The sequence below is a fragment of the Phyllopteryx taeniolatus genome, chromosome 7 (assembly GCF_024500385.1).
Source record: "Phyllopteryx taeniolatus isolate TA_2022b chromosome 7, UOR_Ptae_1.2, whole genome shotgun sequence".
Lineage (NCBI taxonomy): Eukaryota > Metazoa > Chordata > Actinopteri > Syngnathiformes > Syngnathidae > Phyllopteryx > Phyllopteryx taeniolatus.
Genome location: NC_084508.1, coordinates 30,899,333 through 30,920,186, shown reverse-complemented (window position 1 = coordinate 30,920,186; position 20,854 = coordinate 30,899,333). Strand labels below are relative to the sequence as shown.

The following is a 20,854-nucleotide window of genomic DNA, read 5'->3' as shown; positions in this document are numbered from 1 at the left end:
GCTCCAGCACGCCCACGACCCTCGTGAGGATAAGCGGTACAGAAAATGGATGGATGGATAGCTATCGTAGCCGATTTCCCAGCTCGGGCCTGACAAAACAACAAACCGTCTTGTTGTGTGACATAATCCACGACCAACAATTTGGGCCTACGATAGCCCTATGATGCCAAATGAAAAGTCTCGTGCCTGGATCACACAACAAGACAAATTTGGTCTTTCCCGATTCCCGATGTCAGACTACTGCCGTAAAATCTTGCCATATCTCGGGCAGACAGTGGCAACACTACACGACGTGTTCTGATACCACTGTATCCCGTCTTTTATGATCACTGGGCTTTATCTTGTCAAATCAAACACTGACGCAGAACCAGAAAATGTGTCACTGGTCAAGTCGACTGGCTACACTCGTTACCAAGGCGAGGACAACAATGCGCCGCGCCAATGTATTGTGTTGGGGATGGGACAAAACCTACAAAATGAGGAAAAATTTGTGGTGGTCGTCACCAGTGCTCGGGAGAGGACGCTTGAGGTATGTTCACGTATTTATAATACGATACAGCTCGCAAGCAGGCAACACAAGGTTATGGAGCATAGAAAGCTAGTGCTAGCAATAACGGTTGTACATAAACATGCCGGCTTTCTGTAGAATCATACTCTAAACCTTCGGTAAACATTGGTATGTGTGCGTGTATAAATGTTGACAACGGTAAACACGGGGGGGGAAGTGCCGGTCACAATACGCAGTCGCATTGGTCGACGTCAAGGTGTGCTGTCGGAGAGTTGTCGTTGTCACACTACACGGAAGATATCCAAAAAATCAAACATACTGGACTTAATTTTGGCATCGTAGGGCTATCGTAGGGCCAAATCTTTGGTCATGGATTATGTCACATTACAAGAAGTTTTGTCGTTCCTGACAAAATATGTCTGGCCCAATCTCGGAAATCGGCTGCCATAGTTAATCGTATCAATATCGGCAGTAAAATCCTGTAGTCTGATCTAGGCATAATGTTAGATTTTTTTGGGATATCTTCCGTGTAGTGTGATATATCAACGGCAACTCTCCGACAGCGCACCTTGACATTGACCAATGGGACCGCCTATTGTGACCGGCGCATCACCTCCCGTACTTGCTGGTGTCAACATACGTGCAAACCGTTGTCAACATTTATTCACGCGCACAAACAAATGTTTAGCGAAGCTTAAGAGCATGATTCGACAGAACGCCAGCCTCTTTACAATTAGTGCTAACACTAGCGTGCTAGGCTACATAACATTTTGTTGCCTGCTTGCGCTCTGTATCGTATTAAAATAGGTGAACATATCTCAAGCAATCCTTGAATGAACGTCCTCTCCCGAGCACTTGGCGCGGTGAATTCTTGTCGTCGTCACCTTGGTAACGAATGTATTCGGTCGCATTGAGCAGTGACATGTTTTCTGGTTCCACCTCTCCGACAGTGTTTGATTTGACAAGATTTCTTGTAGTCTGATCTATGCATATCATCGGGTCAATTCCCAGCCAGTGCCCCATTAAATCGACAGCTGTGTCAGAAATGGAATCTGGCGTAAAAACTGCGGCAAAAAAAAAATCCTCCGAGTGAATTGCTGTGGTGACCCCTGATGGGAGGAGCCCAAAGTCAACTACAATAACATTATAGTCCGATTTAATGAGTAATTGAATGCCTTGAGAGAAAAAAAAGAATAAATGGATCAATCAATTACGCACCTTTTGGTTTAAATTAATAGATGTTAATCGATAAAGTATCAGGTTATCACTTCTCCAGCAACAGAAAAGAATATACAATGATGCTCGAGAATGTTATGGTTTGTACAAGGATCATGATTAAGACTCACCTTTCTCATAAACTTCCTTCAGCACTCCTTTCTTGATAAGCTCCTCTCTGCTCTGCCGTGTAGACATTTTTCTCTCCAGCACTGAGAGATAAGGTTGCAGAAACAACACTGCTAACACATCATGTTGTGTGTTGGACATGTGACTTAAATGCGTCATTAGGTTAGCAATAATAACAATATTTCAGGCCGAAAAGACAGGACATAACATTTTTTATGCAGTGAACCCCTGTTCATCATGGTGGATACATTCCAGACCCACCCTCAGCAGGTGAAGCTCTGCGCTACAGATTTTAAAAACGTTATCCTTTTACCACTTCAACATGGGCGGTATGGTGAACAACTGGTTAGCACATCTGCCTCACAGTTCTGAGGACCCGGGTTCAAATCTGGCCTTGCCTTCGTGGAGTTTGCATGTTCTCGTCGCGCCTGTGTGGGTTTTCTCTGGGTACTCCGGTTTCCTCCCGCATCCCCAAAACATGCATGGTAGTTTAATTGAAGACTCTAAATTGCCCGTAGGTGTGAATGTAAGTGCGAATGGTTGTTTGTTTATATGTGCCCTGCAATTGGGTGGCAACCAGTTCAGGGTGTACCCCGCCTCTCGCCCGAAGATAGCTGGGATAGGCTCCAGCACGCCCGAGACCCTTGTGAGGATAAGCGGTGTCGAAAATGGATGAAAGGGTGGCACTTCAACATGATTTTAAAGTTAAAACACATTTAAACTTATTAGAACATGGTTTTTGAACATATTGTAAACATATTTGAACACAAAATTGCAAGCATAACATATAGAAACTCCTGTACGTATTGGAGTGTCTGTGTTAGAGATCTCTTTGATGTCTTTAAGAGGCAGGGCGTGGTGGGGATGGCATGTGTTGTGGTGAGCTGGAGGGGAAGTTGGCAGGTTGGATCAATGGTGAGTGCGTGTTTGTATCTTGGTTTGAGGTGTGGTTGACAGCAGCTTCTGCATGAGTGTGCTCATTGTGTTGGTGTTTTACTGTACATACTGTATAAGTAAATGAAGGAAAAGTACATGGGAGACTATGGCTCTCCCTTGCCACAGGTGAGGGCATAACAGTAAGTATACTGTAAAAACTCATAAAAATGATCCCTATAAACAGCAGATTTCCACAATATAGCTGGGATTTCCGCAATACACAAGTAGATACTTTGCACCCAGAAATCCGAGCTGTAGCGGGGCTGTGGTAGGTCGGTGAATCGCCATACAGTGTTCCCCCACGATATCGTAGTTCATCATTGACGCCGCTGTTATTTTGTGTTTTAATAAGTTTCAGTGTGTGAAGCATGTGGGAGGGTCAAAACTATATATATAAAAAAAAGGTTATATGGCTGGGAGAGGGAAGTCTGGGCGTCCCTGCTAAAGCTACTGCCCCCGCGACCCGACCTCGGATAAGCGGTAGAAAATGGATGGATGGATGGATGGAGGTTATATGGGATCTCAATATTGTGGATCTTCACCTCTTGCGGGTGAGTCTGGAACATATCCCCCATGATAAACGGGGATTCACTGTATAGCGGGGAAACAATGTATTGTTTTGGTATTATACATGTATTATAAAGCATTTAAGTATCTATTGTCCTGCTGTCTTGTTTATACTACTTGACACATTTAGTATTTGCTGTTAAAATGCATTCTGTACCTGTCCTGTAAAGGTTGTGTCTGTGTAAATTACAAACCCCAATTCCAATGTGGTTGGAATGTTGTTGAAAATGTAAATAAAAATAGAATACAATTATTTGTATATCCATTTCACCCTACAAAGACAAGATATTCAATGTTCAAAGTGAAAAACTTTTTTTTTTTTTTTTTTGTAAATATTCACTCATTTTGAATATCTGTAACATGTTCCAAAACAGCTTGGTCAGGAGCATGTTTATCACTGTGTTACATCACTTTTCCTTTTAAGAGCACTCAATAAGCGTTTGTGAACTGAGGAGGCTAATTGTTGAAGCTTTTTTGGTCGAATTCTTTTCCATTCTTGCTTAATGTCCAAGTTAAGTTGTTCAACTGTCCGGGGTCTCCATTGTCGTATTTTGCGCTTCATAATGCACCACAAATTATCAATGGAAGACATGTCTGGATTGCTGGCAGGCCAGTCTAATACTCGTACTCTTCTACTATGAAGCGATGCTGTTGTCACATGTGCAGAATGTGGCTTGGCATTGTCTTGCTGGAATAAGCATGAATGTCCTTGAAGAAGAGGTTTCTTGGATGGCAGCATATCTTGCTCCAAAACCTGTATGTACCTTCCAGCATTAATAGTGCCTTCACATATGTGTTACCCATGCCACGGACACTAAGTCACCCCCATACAATCACAGATATTGGCATTTGAACTTTGCACTGATAATCATCCGGATGGTCCTTTTCCTCTTTGGCCTGGAGGACACGACGTCCATGAGTTCCAAAAACAATTTGAAATGTGGACTTGTCATACCACAGCCCACTTTTCCATTTTGCATCACTCCATCTCAGATGAGCAGAGGCCCAGAGAAGCTGACGGAGTTTATGAGTGTAGCTGATTTATTGCTTATGGTTTGCATGGTAGAGTTTTAACATGCATTTGCAGATGTAGCGAAAAACTTTAACTGTCAATGGTTTTCTGAAGTGTTCCTGAGCCCACGTGGCAATATTCTTCACACAACAATGCCGGTTTTAATGCAGAGTCGCCGGAGGGATCAAAGGTCATGGGGATTCAAGTTTGGTTTTCAGCCTTGCCACTTACATGCAGCGATTTCCCCAGATTCTCTGAATCTTTTAATGATACTATGGACCATAGATGTTCTTCTTCTTCTTGTCCTTTTGGCTTGCCCCGTTAGGGGTCGCTACAGCGTGTCATCCTTTTCCATGGAAGCCTATCTCTTGCATCCTCCTTTCTAACACCAACTGCCCTCATGTCTTCCCTCACAACATCCATCAACCTTCTCTTTGGTCTTCCTCTAGCTCTCTTGCCTGGCAGCTCCATCCTCATCAGCCTTCTACCAATATACTCAATCTCTCTCCTCTGGACGTGTACAAACCATCGAAGTCTGCTCTCTTTGTCTCCACCGAACCTTGGCTGTCCCTCTGATGAGCTAATTAAAAATTTTATCCAACCTGGTCAACATCTTCATTTCCGCCACCTCGAGCTCTGTTTCCTGTTGTCTCTTCAGTGCCACTGTCTCTAATTCGTACATCATGGCCGGCCTCACCACTGTCTTGTAAACTTTGCCCTTCATCCAAGCAGAGACTCTTCTGTCACATAACACACCTGCCAGCCGTGGCCCGTGGTTAGGATCATCGCCTGCCACCGTGGGGGACCTTATTTCAAGACCCCGATTGGACCATCTGCCAACATCCCCCGGACTCACGCCTGTGGTTTCCTTGAGCAAGACACTGATACCCCGAAATGCTCCTCGGGCGCTTCAGCTGCCCCCTGCTCCAGTGTGTTCCACTAACATGTGTATGTGTTCACTGTGATGGGTAAAATGCAGAGAACAAATTTCGTGTGCATGCATGCATGTTCATGACAATAAAAGGTGATTCTTCTTCTTCTTCTTCTGACACCTTCCTCCACCCGTTCCAACCTGCTTGGACACGTTACTTCACTTCCTGACCACACTCACCATTGCTCTGGACTGTTGACCCCAAGTATTTGAAGTCTCTTCTCCCTGTATCCTCACTCTTCCCCCTCCACCCCTCTCATTCATGCACATGTACTGTCTTACTTTGGCTAATCTTCATTCCTCTGCTTTCCAGTGCACGCCTCCATCTTTCTAACTGTTCCTCCACCTTCTCCCTACTTTCACTGCAGATCACAATGTCATCTGCAAGCATCATGGTCCACGGGGATTCCAGTCTAATGTCATCTGTCAGTCTATCCATCACCACTGCAAACAGGAAGGGCCTCAGGGCTGATCCCTGATACAGTCCCACCTTCACATGTACATGTCCTGTATTATACTTCTCTGCCACTCCAGACTTCCGCATGCAGTACAACAGTTCCTCTCTGGGTAATCTGTCCTTGGCTTTCTCTAGATCCACAAAGACACAATGAAGCTCCTTCTGACCTTCTCTGTACTTTTCCAACAACATCATCAAGGCAAATAATGCATCTGTGGTACTGTTTCGAGGCATGAAACCATACTATTGCTCACAAATACTCATTTCTGTCCTGAGTCTAGCCTCCACTACTCTTTCCCATAACTTCATTGTGTGGCTAATCAACTTTATTCCTCTATAGTTCCCACATCTCTGCACATCACCCTTGTTCTTAAAAATGGGCACCAGCACAGTTTTCCTCCATTCTTCAAGCATCTTCTCACCCGTTAGAATTCTACCGAACAAGCTGGTCAAAAACTCCACAGCCACCTCTCCTAGATGCTTCCAAACTTCCACAGGAATGTCATCAGGACCAACTGTCTTTCCATTTTTCATCCTCTTTAATGCCTTTCTAACTTCCCCCTTACTAATCATTGCCACTTCCTGGTCCACCACACTTGCCTCTTATGCTCTTCCTTCTCTCTCACTTTCCCCATTCATTAGCTCCTCAAAGTATTCTTTCCATCTATCTAGCACACTACTGGCACCAGTCAACATATTTCCATCTCTATCCTTAATCACCCTAACCTTCTGCACATCCTTCCCATCTCTATCCCTCTGTCTGGCCAACATGTAGAGATATTTTTCTCCTTCTTTAGTGTCCAACCTGGCATACATGTCATCATATGCCTCGTTTGGCCTTTGCCACCTCTACCTTGGCCCTATGTTGCATCTCAATGTATTCCTTTCGCCTCGCCTCGGTCCTCTCAGTGTCCCACTTCTTCTTAGCTAACCTTTTTCCTTGTATGATTTCCTGTACTGTGAGGTTCCACCACCAAGTGTCCTCCTCTCATTTCCTGCACGAAGATAGACCAAGTACTCACTCTCCTGCCTGTCTCTTTGATCACCTTGGCTCTAGTGGTCCAGTCTTCTGGAAGCTGCTCCTGTCCACCGAGAGCCTGTCTCACCTCTTCCTGAAAAGCTGCTTCTACCGCCGCTCTTGTAGGTCACCCTATGTTCCTGCCTGTTCTGGAAAAACTTGTTCACTACAGCCATTTCCATCCTTGTTGCAAAGTCTACCACCATCTGTCCCTAAAAGTTCCTTTCCTGGATGCCGTACTTACCCATCACTTCTTCATCACCCCTATTTCCTTCACCAACATGTCCATTATAATCTGCACCAATCATGACTCTCTCTCTGTCTGCGATGCTCAGCACTACTTCATCTTGCTCCTTCCAGAATTTCTCTTTCACCTCTAGGTCACATCCTACCTGTGGGGCATAGCCGCTAATCACATTATACATAACGCCCTCAAGTTCAAGTTTCAGTCTAATCACTCGATCCGATACTCTTTTCACCTCCAAGACATTATTAGCTAACTCTTCCTTGAAAATAACTCATACTCCATTTCTCTTCCCATCTACACCATGGTCAAATAAATTAAACCCAGCCCCTAAACTTCTAGCCTTACTGCCTTTCCACCTGGTCTCCTGGACACAAACTATATCAACCTTTCTCCTCATCATCACGTCAACCAACTCCCAAGATTTCATAGTCACTGTCATAGTCCCAACATTCAAAGTCCCCACAAAGTCCTCAATTATAGGCTCTGTGCGTTCCTGCCTTTCCACTGGCGCCCTGCAGGTTGACGGCGCTGGTGGAGGACGTTGTTACCCGGTCCACGCCCGGTCCGGTTTGGAATTCTTTGGATGAACGCTCATATTTGTTTTAAGTTTTAAGCTGGATACCCTTTCTGACGCAACCCTCTGACATTTATCCGGGCTTGGGACCGGCCTACAGTTTGTACTGGCTTGTGCCCCCCATAGGGGTGTATTATGGACCGTAGATGTTGAAATCCCTAGATTATTTGCAATTTTATGTTGAGAAACGTTGTTCTTAAACTAGTACACTATTTTCTCACGCAGTTCACGAAGTGGGTGACCTTGCCCCAGCCTTGCTTTTGAACAACTGAGCCTTTTGGGGATGCTCCCTTGATAGCCAATGATGACACACCTGTTTCCTATTAAACTGTTTACCTTTGGAATTTTCCAAACAGGTGTTTTTTATAGCATTCTTCAACTTTCCCAGTCATTTGTCGCCCCTATCCCATCTTGTTTGGAGTGTGCTGCAGGCATCAAATTCAAAATAAGAGAATATTTGTAAAAAAAAATAAAAAATCAATTGGAACATTAAAATCTTTGGAGTGTATTGAATTGTAAATTAATTGTAAATGTATTTAAAAGGATTTGCAAATTATTGTATTCTGTTTTCATTTATGTTTTACACAACACCCCAACTTAATTTGAATTGGGGTTTGTAATACATTGTACTAATCTATGAGCTTTGGTAGGCAAGTGATGATAACCACAGCGATATAGAGAAAAATAAAGTGAAAAAGTGTTTTAGTCCTCACCAGCAGAGGTCTGCTTAAACTTTTCACTCTTCTTCTTTCTCCATTTCCAGGGTTTAAAGAGACGCCCCAGGGTGGCAAATTTACTTCGTCGCCTAATTGGAGGTGTGTGTGTACCAGGTACCAGTGAATCAGAGCGCATTGCTGCCAGCCTTTCAACTTCTTCAGCTGCAAAACAAAATGATTACTTTATGGTATTCAACTAGAAAACGACCTTCACAAAAATGTTTTCCACTTAAACAACGTTTAGTTTCCAATGCAGAAAGAACACATTGTGGTTTGTCAAGTGCCGTGGCAGCCCTAGGTGGGGGCCAGGGGGTGGCCCCTAACACTGTGCTTGTCCCCTCCCCCTCCCCACAAAGGGAGACAACTAATCTGGGGTAGAGATGTTGTTTTATACATTGTCCTTCAAGGTCAGTTCCAGCACTATGGTGGGAAGTGTTAAGTTCTGGAAAGTGCTGCAGTCAACCCTCCCGGAAAACCACAAAATTGCATAATCAGACAAATGTGAACAAACATGCTGAGACTCAATGTGTCCAGTAGCAGCTGATTTTTGCTTGTATATCATTGGTCTGTCAGTCACTCAACAAAAGATCTTTTAATGGTATACTCACCGTGCAACCTGCCCACTAAGGAACTTAGGTCCATTTTTGATACAATGGGCTAAATTTTTTTGGAAAGCACAACTGCAGTGAAGCGCAAAAACTGGCCTATCTTGACTTTCGTGCAAGCGCAAGGCTCGCTGCGCGTGTTTGCCAATTTGGCAAAGCAATTTGTGCCAAGATGGGCATACCACCGCACCGACGGTGTGTCCTTTGATATACGCCCGGCACTTGTGACAATTTAGTGGGTAAACCGATGCCTGGTCAGACCATGTCTAAGTCCGGTGTAGTAGGTAGACTGCTGGTCTAATGTAATTTTGGTGAATTTGATGGGGGCCTAGGCAGACAGATACGCGAGCTCCGCGAACGTGTGGTGGATGACAGACATTTCATTCCTAAATATGTGAACGGCAGGCATCGCCCCATCTGAATAATTGTAGAAATCTTAGAATTTAATGCATTATTATTATCATCATTATTATCGCCGGCCAAGAGCGGTGACAATGCTCCAGTCATGCACAGATCGCTGCGTCCTCTTCTGCACAGAAAAGTCTCCATGCGAGACTGTCAGTGCATCGCATTTAAAAGGAATGAGCGGAGCCGCTTTGATTAGGAGCGAATAAAGTCGGTTGTGTTCACGCCCACAGTGGCGCAGATCGCCCATTTGTGCGGCTTGCACACATCTGCTAAATTACAAAAACCTGGTCCCATCCGCCCCCACGCAGATTTATGATGCCCGCCACGCTGGATTTATGCCGGTCATGAAAATAGAGCCCATTGTGTTTTATCCAGTAATGGAGTTGCAGTAGGTTGCATTCAAACTTGTTGAATTGAATCCTGACTTTAGAATTGACACCAATCTGTTCTCACCATTGTTGGAATACTGCATGCTAGCAGTTCCTTTTTATAGAAGGACGTAGGCTACTTGAATCCAAGAGTGCATAAACACTGCTAAAACCAAATTTACACTTTACCTTATTAATATGCATGGATTAGCATGACCAAACCTTACCATATATTCTTATTGAACAGATATAAGACGGTCTTCTAGTTAAACCAAAAGACACACACACTGAGCCACTTTCACACCGCATTCCCAATAAATTGACGGATCATAAGCATAACAGTACTGCCGGGATTTATTCGCCTGTGCCTTTCAGATAGATCTTACCGAAGCGGTACATTGCCATTCAAAGTGTGCATCCACATAGCGGGTTGCTCAATTAACATAACATTTGATGGATGACGACATCAGTGCCACAGCGGCAATTGCTTTCAACACAAAGGGGTGTGGACAGTGAGTCTTGGGTTTTAAATTTCACAAGTGGGAAGCTGGCAAATTCCCAGGTCGACTTCAACCTGTCATCCAACATTGCTTTCTAACTGGACTGATATCCAATGAGTATGACATGGAGTTATATTGTAATGGTTATGTATTCCCTTTATCTTTTACCAGTATATTTTAGTCATATTGCTTTGTGATGTGTGTTCAAAATGACTGTAATCTCTCAACATAAACAGCTGTGTACAGTGGTGTCCATGCTGTCAGTGGTTAATGTAGAAAAATAGCTCTCGAAATTTTTACACCAAGTGCCACTTAGCTCTCCAAGTACCACCATCATGACATTAGAATACTGTAGCCCAGTAGACCTAAAGATTCATCAATACGTTGTAACATTATGCAGTTTGAACAATAACACTGTGCTAAAATATAAGAAAGTAAAACCACTTAATGATTCATTTAAAAGGTATTGCACATAGGGTTTATGTCAACATATGTTTAAAGCAGTTCTTAAAGGTTACAAACAAATGTAATGACTTAAACATTAAAGACCCTGTAAAGTGAATTCAGATTTTTGTTCTCTAAATAAATGATACATGTTTGAATTGTAATTGCTCAAAACATGCCAATACAAACAACTATGTAGTACTGAATTGTGGAGATATAGCATTAACCTGTTTTTCACCATTTTAATTTCTCCGGATTTTTGGGGCATAGCTAAAACAGCGTCCAGTGATGCACTTGGGCGACCGGCATGTGTCGCCCCTACACCACGATATAATTTCTGTCATTCCAGCATGCATTTAGCTAGCTAACTCTGCCTATACCCCGAAAATGCACCATCCCTGAATGCCACGATTTACAGGAACCGGTTGTTGTCATGATTTAAATTATTATTATTATGTAGTTTGTGTTATGCAAAGCATTGTGGGTATGGAACAAGCAGGAACTATGTGCTCAAATGTCTTTCATTTCATGTGAGCCACAGACTGAATGATGTGTACCCCTGTGTTACTAAACCGATGACTTTCCATGGTGTCTTTATGTGGACCTACACAATGGTACAATATCAAGCAAAGAGGTGATGAAGTGGACGAGCCCGCCACCGGTCTGCAGCATCAACTCTGTGGAGCCTACAGTAGCCAGTTAACTTGTGAGCTAGCAGGTGGCTAGCACTTCTCGTTGGGATATATTACAGCCACCGGAGCCTTTAAGCAGATATATTTTTTTGCACCTCAAACATGTAGGGATTTGTAGTTATAAGGATTTCACACAAGAGTGGTATGTGATTGACAGCTGACGACATAACAGTGCACGGTTTTAGCGCATCCAGCAGGAACACACAGAATTCCAGAGCTGAGAGAATGGTCTGAGTTTTCATGATTTAAGGGCCTTATTTTATGTCAATTTTTTTTTTCATCATTCACATTTTACAGGGTTTTTACAGACATTTTTTGTGGTCTGTTTGGTTCATAGCGTATATGAGGGTTAACTAAAAATTTTATTAATTTGGGAGAAAAGAATGCGTTAGTTCCGGTTTAGTGTAATGTTAAGTTTAATCGTTGAAATCAAACTAATATGTATCGTAAAGGGGCACCACATCACTTTTTACATGGATAAAATTTAGGGAAAGTGACGAGAAACCTTTTTATCAGTCTCGTAATCTGAAGCTTGCTACACTTTATGAAATTTGGAGTTCTAGATGACAGTGGCTTACTTAAACTCAGAACACACACAAAATACAACCGAGAGTGGAATTTTATAGAATATTTAATGACATCTACAAGGGATCTAGCGGAAAACAAACAAAGGGGTCAAACTAAAGAAAGAAAATAACACTAATAATGGTAAAAAGAAGGAAAATAGGCGTACGAGAAGGGAAATAGAACATCGTGTGTTGGACTAAAGTGGAAAACACAAGCGTTTAACGCGTCCATTCTGGACGAGAGAGAGAGCGAGAGAGGGGACAAAGTTGAGATTTTGTCTGAAGCTAGTAATTTCCCCAAAATTATTAGGTACTAATATTGTACAGTCTGGCAATCACTTGCCGTGTCTACTCACAAATGTAAATGAACTGGCCTCTGGGAGTTGTCTCTCTCAGGGTGCGTCTCAGAAGCATGGAGACAGGGTTGGTCGCAGAAGAAAAAGATGCACAAAAATGAAACAAAAAAAAGAGCCGGAAGAAGAAAAACTGTTGTTCGTCATGCCTTGGTGGGAGAGTATGAGCGTTTCTCTTCCTGCCTTTTCAGGGGCTCGTGAGCAAGTTCAGCGCGATCACGCTTGGCTGGAAGCGTACCTGGTACTTTAGTAGCCCTGATCGCCGAGCGGTGGCCCACGAATAGGGTTGGAAGCCGAGTCTGTTCTCATCCCGGCCTTCGCGGTTACGTAGCCGTGTGCCCGAACAAAGAAAGGGCAGGAGGAAGGGTTGGCCGAGGCCAGCCCGTGGCTGGCTAGATGCCACCAAGACAAGAGCTAAGAAGCCAGGGGAGAGAATAAACACAAGAAGCCTCCAGAAGGCGGGAGTTAAGAGTTAAATGTGGGGTGGGGTGCAAGAGGGACGGGGGGTGCAAGAGGGACTGAGAAGACCGGTCAGTAGGTAAATAATTATTGGTCCAGATGTGGTGTGTTGGAAGTCGAGATGTGATCTGAAGCTGTTATGTCGACTGATATTACTAAGTGATGAAGTGATGCAAGCACTGAATTGAAAAGTGAACCTGTTGTTCATATACTGTAATTCCCACAGAAACACCACATTTAACCTTTTATGTGACTGAAAGAAAATGTGGAATTTGATTGACAGATAGAACAACTGCCATGATACATAGCAAGAAATTCAATTCATACTGTTTATACAGTGGATACGGGAAGTATTCAGACCCCCTTAAATTTTTCACTCTTTGTTTTTTTTTTTTTTTTCCAGCCATTTGCTAAAATCATTTAAGTACATTTTTCCCTCATGAATGTACACACAGCACCCCATATTGAAAAAAAAAAAAGAATTGTTGAAATTTTTGCAGATTTATTTAAAAAAGAAAAACTGAAATATCACACAGACATAAGTATTCGGGTGCTCTCAATTTCTTCTGATCATCCTTGAGATGGTTCTACACATTCATTGGAGTTGAGCTGTGTTTGATTATACTGATTGGACTTGATTAGGAAGCCACACACCTGTCCATATAAGACCTTACAGCTAACAGTGCATGTCAGAGAAAATGAGAATTATGAGATCAAGGGAACTGCCTGAAGAGCTCAGAGACGGAATTGTAGCAAGGCACATATCTGGCCAAGGTTACAAAACAATTTCTGCTGCACTTAAGGTTCCTAAGAGCACAGTGACCTCCATAATCCTGAAATGGAAGACGTTTGGGACGACCAGAACCCTTCCTAGAGCTGGCTGTCTGGCCAAATTGAGCAATCGGGGAGAAGTGCCTTGGTGAGAGAGGTAAAGAAGAACCCAAAGATCACTTTGGCTGAGCGCCAGAGATGTAGTCGGGAGATGGGAGAAAGTTCTAGTCAACCATCACTGCAGCCCTCCACCAGTTGGCGCTTTATGGCAGAGTGGCCCGACATAAGCCTCTCCTTGATGCAAGACACATGAAAGCCTGCATGGAGTTTGCCAAAAAACACCCAAAGGACTCCAAGATCCATCCATCCATCCATTCTCTACCGCTTATCCGGGTCGGGTCGCGGGGGCAGTAGCTTCAGCAGGGACGCCCAGACTACCCTCTCCCCAGCCACTTCATCCAGCTCTTCCGGGGGGATCCCGAGGCGTTCCCAGGCCAGCCGAAGGATGTAGTCTCTCCAGCGCGTCCTGGGTCGTCCCCGGGGTCTCCTCCCGGTGGGACATGCCCGGAACACCTCACCAGGGAGGCGTCCGGGAGGCATCCGAATCAGATGCCCCAGCCACCTCATCTGGCTCCTCTCAATGCGGAGGAGTAGCGGCTCTACTCTGAGATCCTCCCGGATGACCGAGCTTCTCACCCTAGAAGCACTGACCTTGGATTTAAGAAAGCAGAGTTTACCAACACCTGCACTGGACATTACACCCCAAATCATGACTGACTGTGGATATTTCACACTGGACCTCAAGTAGCTTGGGTTCTGTTCTTCACCCATCTTCCTCTAGGACTCCATGGACTCCAAGATGGTGAGAAATAAGATTCTCTGGTCTGATGAGACTTTTTGGCCTTAATTCTAAGCGGTGTATGTGGAGAAAACCAGGCACTGCTCATCACCTGTCCAATATAGTCCCAACAGTGAAGCATGGTGGTGGCAGCATCATGCTGTGTGGCTGTTTTTCAGCTGCAGGGACAGGACGACTGGTTCCAAGCGAAGGAAAGATGAATGGAGCCAAGTACAGGGATATCCTGGACGAAAATCTTCTCCATAGTGCTCAGGACCTCAGACTGGGCCGAAGGTTTACCTTCCAACAAGACAATGATCCTAAGCACACTGCTAAAAAACGAAGGAGTGGCTTCAGAACAACTCAGTGACTGTTCTTGAATGGCCCGTTCACCATCTAACCTGACAGAATTGGAGAGGATCTGCAAGGAGGAATGGCAGACGATCCCCAAATCCAGGTGTGAAAAACTTGCGTCATCATTCCCAAAAAGACTCATGGCTGTATTAGCTCAAAAGGGTTCTTCTACGAAATACTGAGCAAACGGTCTGAATACTTATGGCTGTGTGATATTTCAGTTTTCTTTTTGAATAAATCTGCAACAATTTCAACAATTCAATTTTTTTTTCTGTCAATATGGGGTGCTGTGTGTACATTAATGAGGAAAGAAATGAACTTAAATGATTTTAGCAAATGACTGCAGTATAACAAAGAGTGAAAGATTTCAGGGGTTCTGAATACCTTCCTTACCCACTGTATAGTACATCTAATTCAATAAATTCTAAAATCAGCTCTCTGCGACAACCATACTTTTTTATTTCTACATTGAATTATTTTATGAATTATTATAATTATTTTGTTCTCTATGTAATGTATTATATCTTCATATTTTATGTGTACAAAATAACACAAATGAGAGTGATACAGACCCTTTCCAAAAAAAAATTTTATCGTGGAAAAATGTATTTATTTCCATAATTCTCTTAAAAAAGTTAAACTTTCATAGATTATAGCTTCAGGGCCCACAATTTAAACAATTTCAAGTATTTCTTGTTTTTTTTATGTAATTTGGGCTTCCCAAACCCCACAAAATCAGGAATACAAAAAAAATGGAATACTGTGAAGAAATCCCCATTTACTTAGAACAAAAAGAAATAAATTGGGGTCACTTTAAATCAATCAAAATATGGTACTTTCAAAACGATATGTTAATCTATTTGGTTGGGAATCCCTTTGCTTGAATCACTACCTGGATGCGCCGTGGCATTGAGGCAATCAGCCTGTGGCGTTGCCTGGGAGTTATGGAAGCCCAGATTTCCTTGATGCTTGCTGTCAGTTCGTTTTTGTTATTGGGTCTGGTGCACCTCATTTTCCTCTTGATAATACCCCATAGATTCTCAATAGGGTTTAGATCCGGCGAGTTGGCGAGCCAGTAAAGCACCAAACCAAGAAACCAGGTTTTGGTGCCTCTGGCGGTAACGGCAGGGGCCAGGTCCTGCTGGAAGATGAAATCTACATTTCCATACATATCCTCAGCAGAAGGAAACATGAAGTCCTCTCAAACATTCTGGTAGTCTTTTGCACTGACCTTGGATTTAAGAAAGCAGAGTTTACCAACACCTGCACTGGACATTACACCCCAAATCATGACTGACTGTGGATATTTCACACTGGACCTCAAGTAGCTTGGGTTCTGTTCTTCACCCATCTTCCTCTGATGGTAACGTCTGGCAGAATCCCCTGTCAGAAGGAGTTTCAACTCCGACCTCCGGCAGAACTTTGCTCATGTTCCGGGGAAGGCGGGAGACATCGAGTCCGAGTGGACAATGTTCCGCGCCTCCATTGCTGAGGCGGCCGACCGGAGCTGTGGTCGTAAGGTGGTCGGTGCCTGTCGAGGCGGCAATCCCCAAACCCAACGGTGAGGGATGCCTTCAAGCTGAAGAAGGAGTCCTATCGGGCCTTTTTGGCCTGTGGGACTCCTGAGGCAGCTGATGCGTACTGGCTGGCCAAGCGGAATGCAGCTTTGGTGGTCGCTGAAGCAAAAACTCGGGCATGGGAGGAGTTCGGTGAGGCCATGGAGAAAGACTTCCGGACGGCTTCGAGGAAATTCTGGTCCACCATCCGGCGTCTCAGGAGGGGGAAGCAGTGCACCATCAACAATGTGTATAGTGGGGATGGGGCGCTGCTGACCTCGACTCGGGACGTTGTGAGCCGGTGGTGAGAATACTTAGAAGACCTCCTCAACTCCACCGACACGCCTTCCCATGAGGAAGCAGAGTCTGGGTTCTCTGAGGCGGGCTCCCCTATCTCTGGGGTTGAGGTCACCGAGGATGTTAAAAAGCTCCTCGGTGGCAAGGCCCAGGGGGTGGATGAGATTCGCCCGGAGTTCCTCAAGGCTCTGGATGTTGTAGGGCTGTCCTGGTTAACACGCCTCTGCAACATCGCGTGGACATTGGGGACAGTGCCTCTGGATTGGCAGACTAGGGTGGTGGTCCCTGTTTTTAAGAAGGGGGACCGTAGGGTGTGTTCCAACTCCAGGGGGATCACACTCCTCAGCCTCCCTGGTAAGGTCTATTCAGGGATGCTGGAGAGGAGGGACCGTCGGGAAGTTGAATCTCAGATTCAAGAGGAGCAGTGTGGTTTTCGTCCTGGCCGTGGAACAGTGGACCAGCTCTACACCCTTAGCAGGGTCCTTGAGGGTGCATGGGAGTTCGCCCAACCAGTCTACATGTGTTTTGTGGACTTGGAGAAGGCGTTCAACCGCCGTGCCCCCCGGGGGGTCCTGTGGGGGTTCTTCGGTTAAGAGAAAGTAGCTCTTATACCATTTTAAATGAGGCAACACCACCAAATTTTTATTTTATGAACAAGTGTCGAATAGGGGGAAAAGGCGGTGGTATTGCTGTTATTTTTAAGTCATTACTTCAGTGTAAAGAAATTATACTGGGTGATTTTAGCTCTTTTGAATACCTGTTTTTTATTTAAAGGTGACCCAAAGGTTATTGTTTTAATAATTTATAGGCCTCCAAGATACGATAGAAAATTTATCGAGGATTTTTCAGAACTCGGGTCACTGATGGTGTTGTGGTACACTCGCCTGACTTTGGTGCGGGCAGCGTGGGTTCAGTTCCCACTCAGTGACGGTGTGAATGTGAGTGTGAATGGTTGTCCATGTCTATATGTACCCTGTGACTGACTGGCGACCAGTTCAGGGTGTAGTCCGCCTTTCGCCCGAAGACAGCTGGGATAGGCTCCAGCGGCCCGCAACCCAATCCAGGATAAGCGGTGTTGAAAATGATTGATTGATTGATTGATTGATTTTTCAGAACTGCTCTGTTATTTGTACTGACTACAACTATTTTGTCATAACGGGAGACTTTAACATTCATGTTGACAATAACATGGGGGGAAAAAAATCTCAAGAACTCTCTGCTATACTAGACACATTTGACCTCTCACAACATATTAAGAGTCCAACTCACACTCAAGGTCACATCTTAGACCTGGTCATCTCTAATGTTGTTGAAATTCTATCAATTGACAATCAGGATATGGCTATTTCCGACCATTTTTGTGTATTCTTTGAATTACAAATTCTTCCAAAGGTTCAGACAACCTCTGTCTATTAAGAAAAGGTACATAAATGAGAGTACCACCACTACGTTTATGGAGACCATTGCTGTGCCACAAACTGTGAATCCTGAGACAGTTGATGAACTTTTGAATAATTTCACCTGTGAAATCTCAAATGTCATGAATGCTGTCGCTCCTATGAAAACTAAGACATACTTGAGGTGACCTAGAACACCGTGGAAGAGCACAATGATGGTAAAGACCTCTAAATCAAAGTGTAGGAAAGCAGAACATAAGTGAAGAAAAACTAAACTCCAAATTGACTATGACGTCTACAGACAGTCTTTGTAACTTTAACAAAGAGTTAGTCAGGGCGAGACAGCAACAATTTTCTGAAATCATCAATAAGAACTTCAACAATACACACCACATTCTGTTTGCTGTGGTTGACTTGTTCACAAGCCCCCAAATCAGATAGCTCCAGAACTCTTAACAGCAGATGAATGCAATGAATTTGGTTGTTATTTTAGTGATAAAATACAATCCATCATGTAAAATATTAGCACAAATCAGCAAAATGATAAAATGATACTACATCTGAAGCCACCCAGGAAAAACTCAGAATTTGATGCAGTTGACCAAAAAACTGTAGAGAAAATGGTTCAGCAGCTGAAACCATCAACGAACTGTCTTGACTCAATACTATCTGACTTTTTCAAAGCTATTGCGAAGTCTGTGCCAGCTGATTTGCAGCAAATAACCAATTGCTCACTTCAGTCAGGCGAGTTTCCTAAAGCTCTTAAAGTAGCTGCCATTAAGCCTCTGCTAAAAAATAGAACGCTGTACGCTTCCAAGTTAGCAGGCTATAGACCCAGCTCAAATCTCCCTTTCGTAGCCAAGATTGTTGAGAAAGTTATTTTTAATCAACTCAGCAATTTCTTGAACTTAAATTGACTTTTTGACAAATTTCTATGAGGTTTCTGAACTGATCACAGTACATAATCTGCTCTTATCAAAGTGCTAAATGATATAAGGTTGAATACTGACTCGGGAAAGGTGTCGATTCTGGTCTTGTTGGATCTCAGTGCGGCTTTTGATACGGTAGCTCATAATATACTGCTAAACAGGTTGGAAACGTGGGTAGGACTAAATGGAACAGTCCTTAAATGGTTCAGGTCCTACCTGGAGGAAAGGAGTTATTTTTTAACCATTGGAAGTGTTCAATCTCATCGAATAGGAATGACCTATGGGGTCCCTCAAAGGTCAGTTCTTGGACCCCTCCTGTTCAGCATGTATATCCTACCCTTGGGTCAAATTCTTCAGAACTATCATAGCTATGCATAAAACACACAGTTATATCTAGCAGTGTCGCCAGATGACTGCAGTTCAATTGAAATGTTGTGTCACTGTCTAAAACAGATAAATAACTGGATCAGCCAAAATCTTCTTCAATTAAACCACAACAAAACTGAGATAATTGTTTTTGGCAATAAAGAAAAGATGATTGCTGTTAGTAAATACCTGGAGTCACGCTCTTGCAAAACCAAAGACCAAGTACGAAACCTTGGTGTTCTGATCGATTCCGACCTGTCAGTCATATCAAATCAATTACTAAAACTCCCTTCTACCATTTGAAGAACATATCCAGAGTGAAGGCTTGCATGTGTCAAACGGAGCAGGAGAAGCTCATCCATGCTTTTATCTCAAGTAGACTTGACTATTGTAATGGTCTTCTGACTGGACTCCCCAAAAAGAGCATGAAACAGCTGCAGCTCATTCAAAATGATCCAGCTCGGGTTTTGACCAGAACAAAGAGGCCAGAGCATATTAATCAAATTCAAAAGTGTTTACACTGGCTTCCAGAAAGCTTTAGAATATATTTTAAAGTTCCGCTACTGGTCTATAAATCACTAAACGGTTTAGGTCCTGAATACATGAAATAAATGGTAATGGAATATAAACCCAGTCGGGCTCTGAGATCGACAGACTCTGGTCAAGTAGTGGAGCACAGAGTCCAAAGCAAACATGGTGAAGCTGCATTTATCTATTATGCTGCACACAAATGGAATAAATTGCCAACAGAAGTGACGTCAGCCCCAAGTGTGCATGTTTTTAAGTCCAGGTTTAAAACTCTTGCACTGTACGCTGTTTTTATTGTATTTTTATTTTTTTTCCTCTTTGTTTTATGTTTATAAGCTGTTTTTTTCCCTTTGTTTTTAAATGCTTTAAATCGTGTAAAGCACATTGAGTTACCTTGTGTATGAAATGCGCTATATAAATGAATTTGCTTTGCTTTTGCTTTGCTATTTTCTTGTGGGTCAACTTGGGTCCTACAGGCTTTACTTGGCTCAAGTTTTGTCCCTCAGCGCATTGGCTAACTTGTGAGCTGAATAGAAGAACACACATCCCAGCAGAGGACAACTGATGGTTGAATGTTTTTTTAAATCTGTCCAAGGCCTCTTTAATGTTTTTAATTGTCTGTAGAGAAACAGCAGTATTGATTTATGTAGATGTCAGATAGACTGTCACCATATTCTCGAGCCAAGTCTTTTCTACCTTCATCACCCTGAACTTTGCACCCCCACCCCTTCTGCTTTTGGTCAGTCTTTTGTTTAGATCTCTGAGTAAGTCCTCTCTGCTTCAGTGAGAGTATGCCAATGCCTGTGTCTCTGGATGGATTTATGTGGCCTCTGTTCATAATTATGTATACGGAAGGAGGTGTATTATCCAGGTTATGGTCTGGACCAAGTTTGAATAGCATTGCTTGTAATTATCATATCTCATAACATTATCTGTCGCCATATCATATTCAATAAGAAGATGATGTTTTGCAATTAAATCCCAATGTCAGGATCGGTAATAAATCTCTTCATGAACGGATGCACCCATTTCAGTTGTAGACCTCACAGTGTGACCCAACAAACCGACTCAATACAGGTATGGAAAAGTGAAGGTGAACGTTTCCTTGACATC

General features: G+C 43.4%; 2 protein-coding genes across 4 annotated transcripts in view; one reads left to right on the top strand and one right to left on the bottom strand.

Moving 5' to 3' along the window:
- Positions 1-8,470, top strand: part of tbc1d7 (TBC1 domain family, member 7) — a 61,402-nt gene extending 52,932 nt beyond the window's left edge. The window contains exon 6 of the mRNA XM_061779440.1: positions 8,358-8,470. Within this exon, the coding sequence (XP_061635424.1) occupies positions 8,358-8,364 (7 nt within the window). The 3' untranslated portion in view covers positions 8,365-8,470. The remainder of the gene's footprint in view (positions 1-8,357) is intronic.
- Positions 1-20,854, bottom strand: part of LOC133480812 (phosphatase and actin regulator 1-like) — a 47,713-nt gene that overhangs the window by 20,433 nt on the left and 6,426 nt on the right. For 2 of the 3 annotated variants that reach the window (XM_061779436.1, XM_061779434.1), the window contains 2 exons: positions 8,308-8,472; positions 1,855-1,935 (listed from right to left, as the gene is read on the bottom strand). In XM_061779436.1, the coding sequence (XP_061635420.1) occupies positions 1,855-1,935; positions 8,308-8,472 (246 nt within the window). Of the gene's footprint in view, positions 1-1,854; positions 1,936-8,307; positions 8,473-12,249; positions 13,127-20,854 lie in introns of those variants that run through there. The other variant, XM_061779435.1, reaches the window with a different exon arrangement.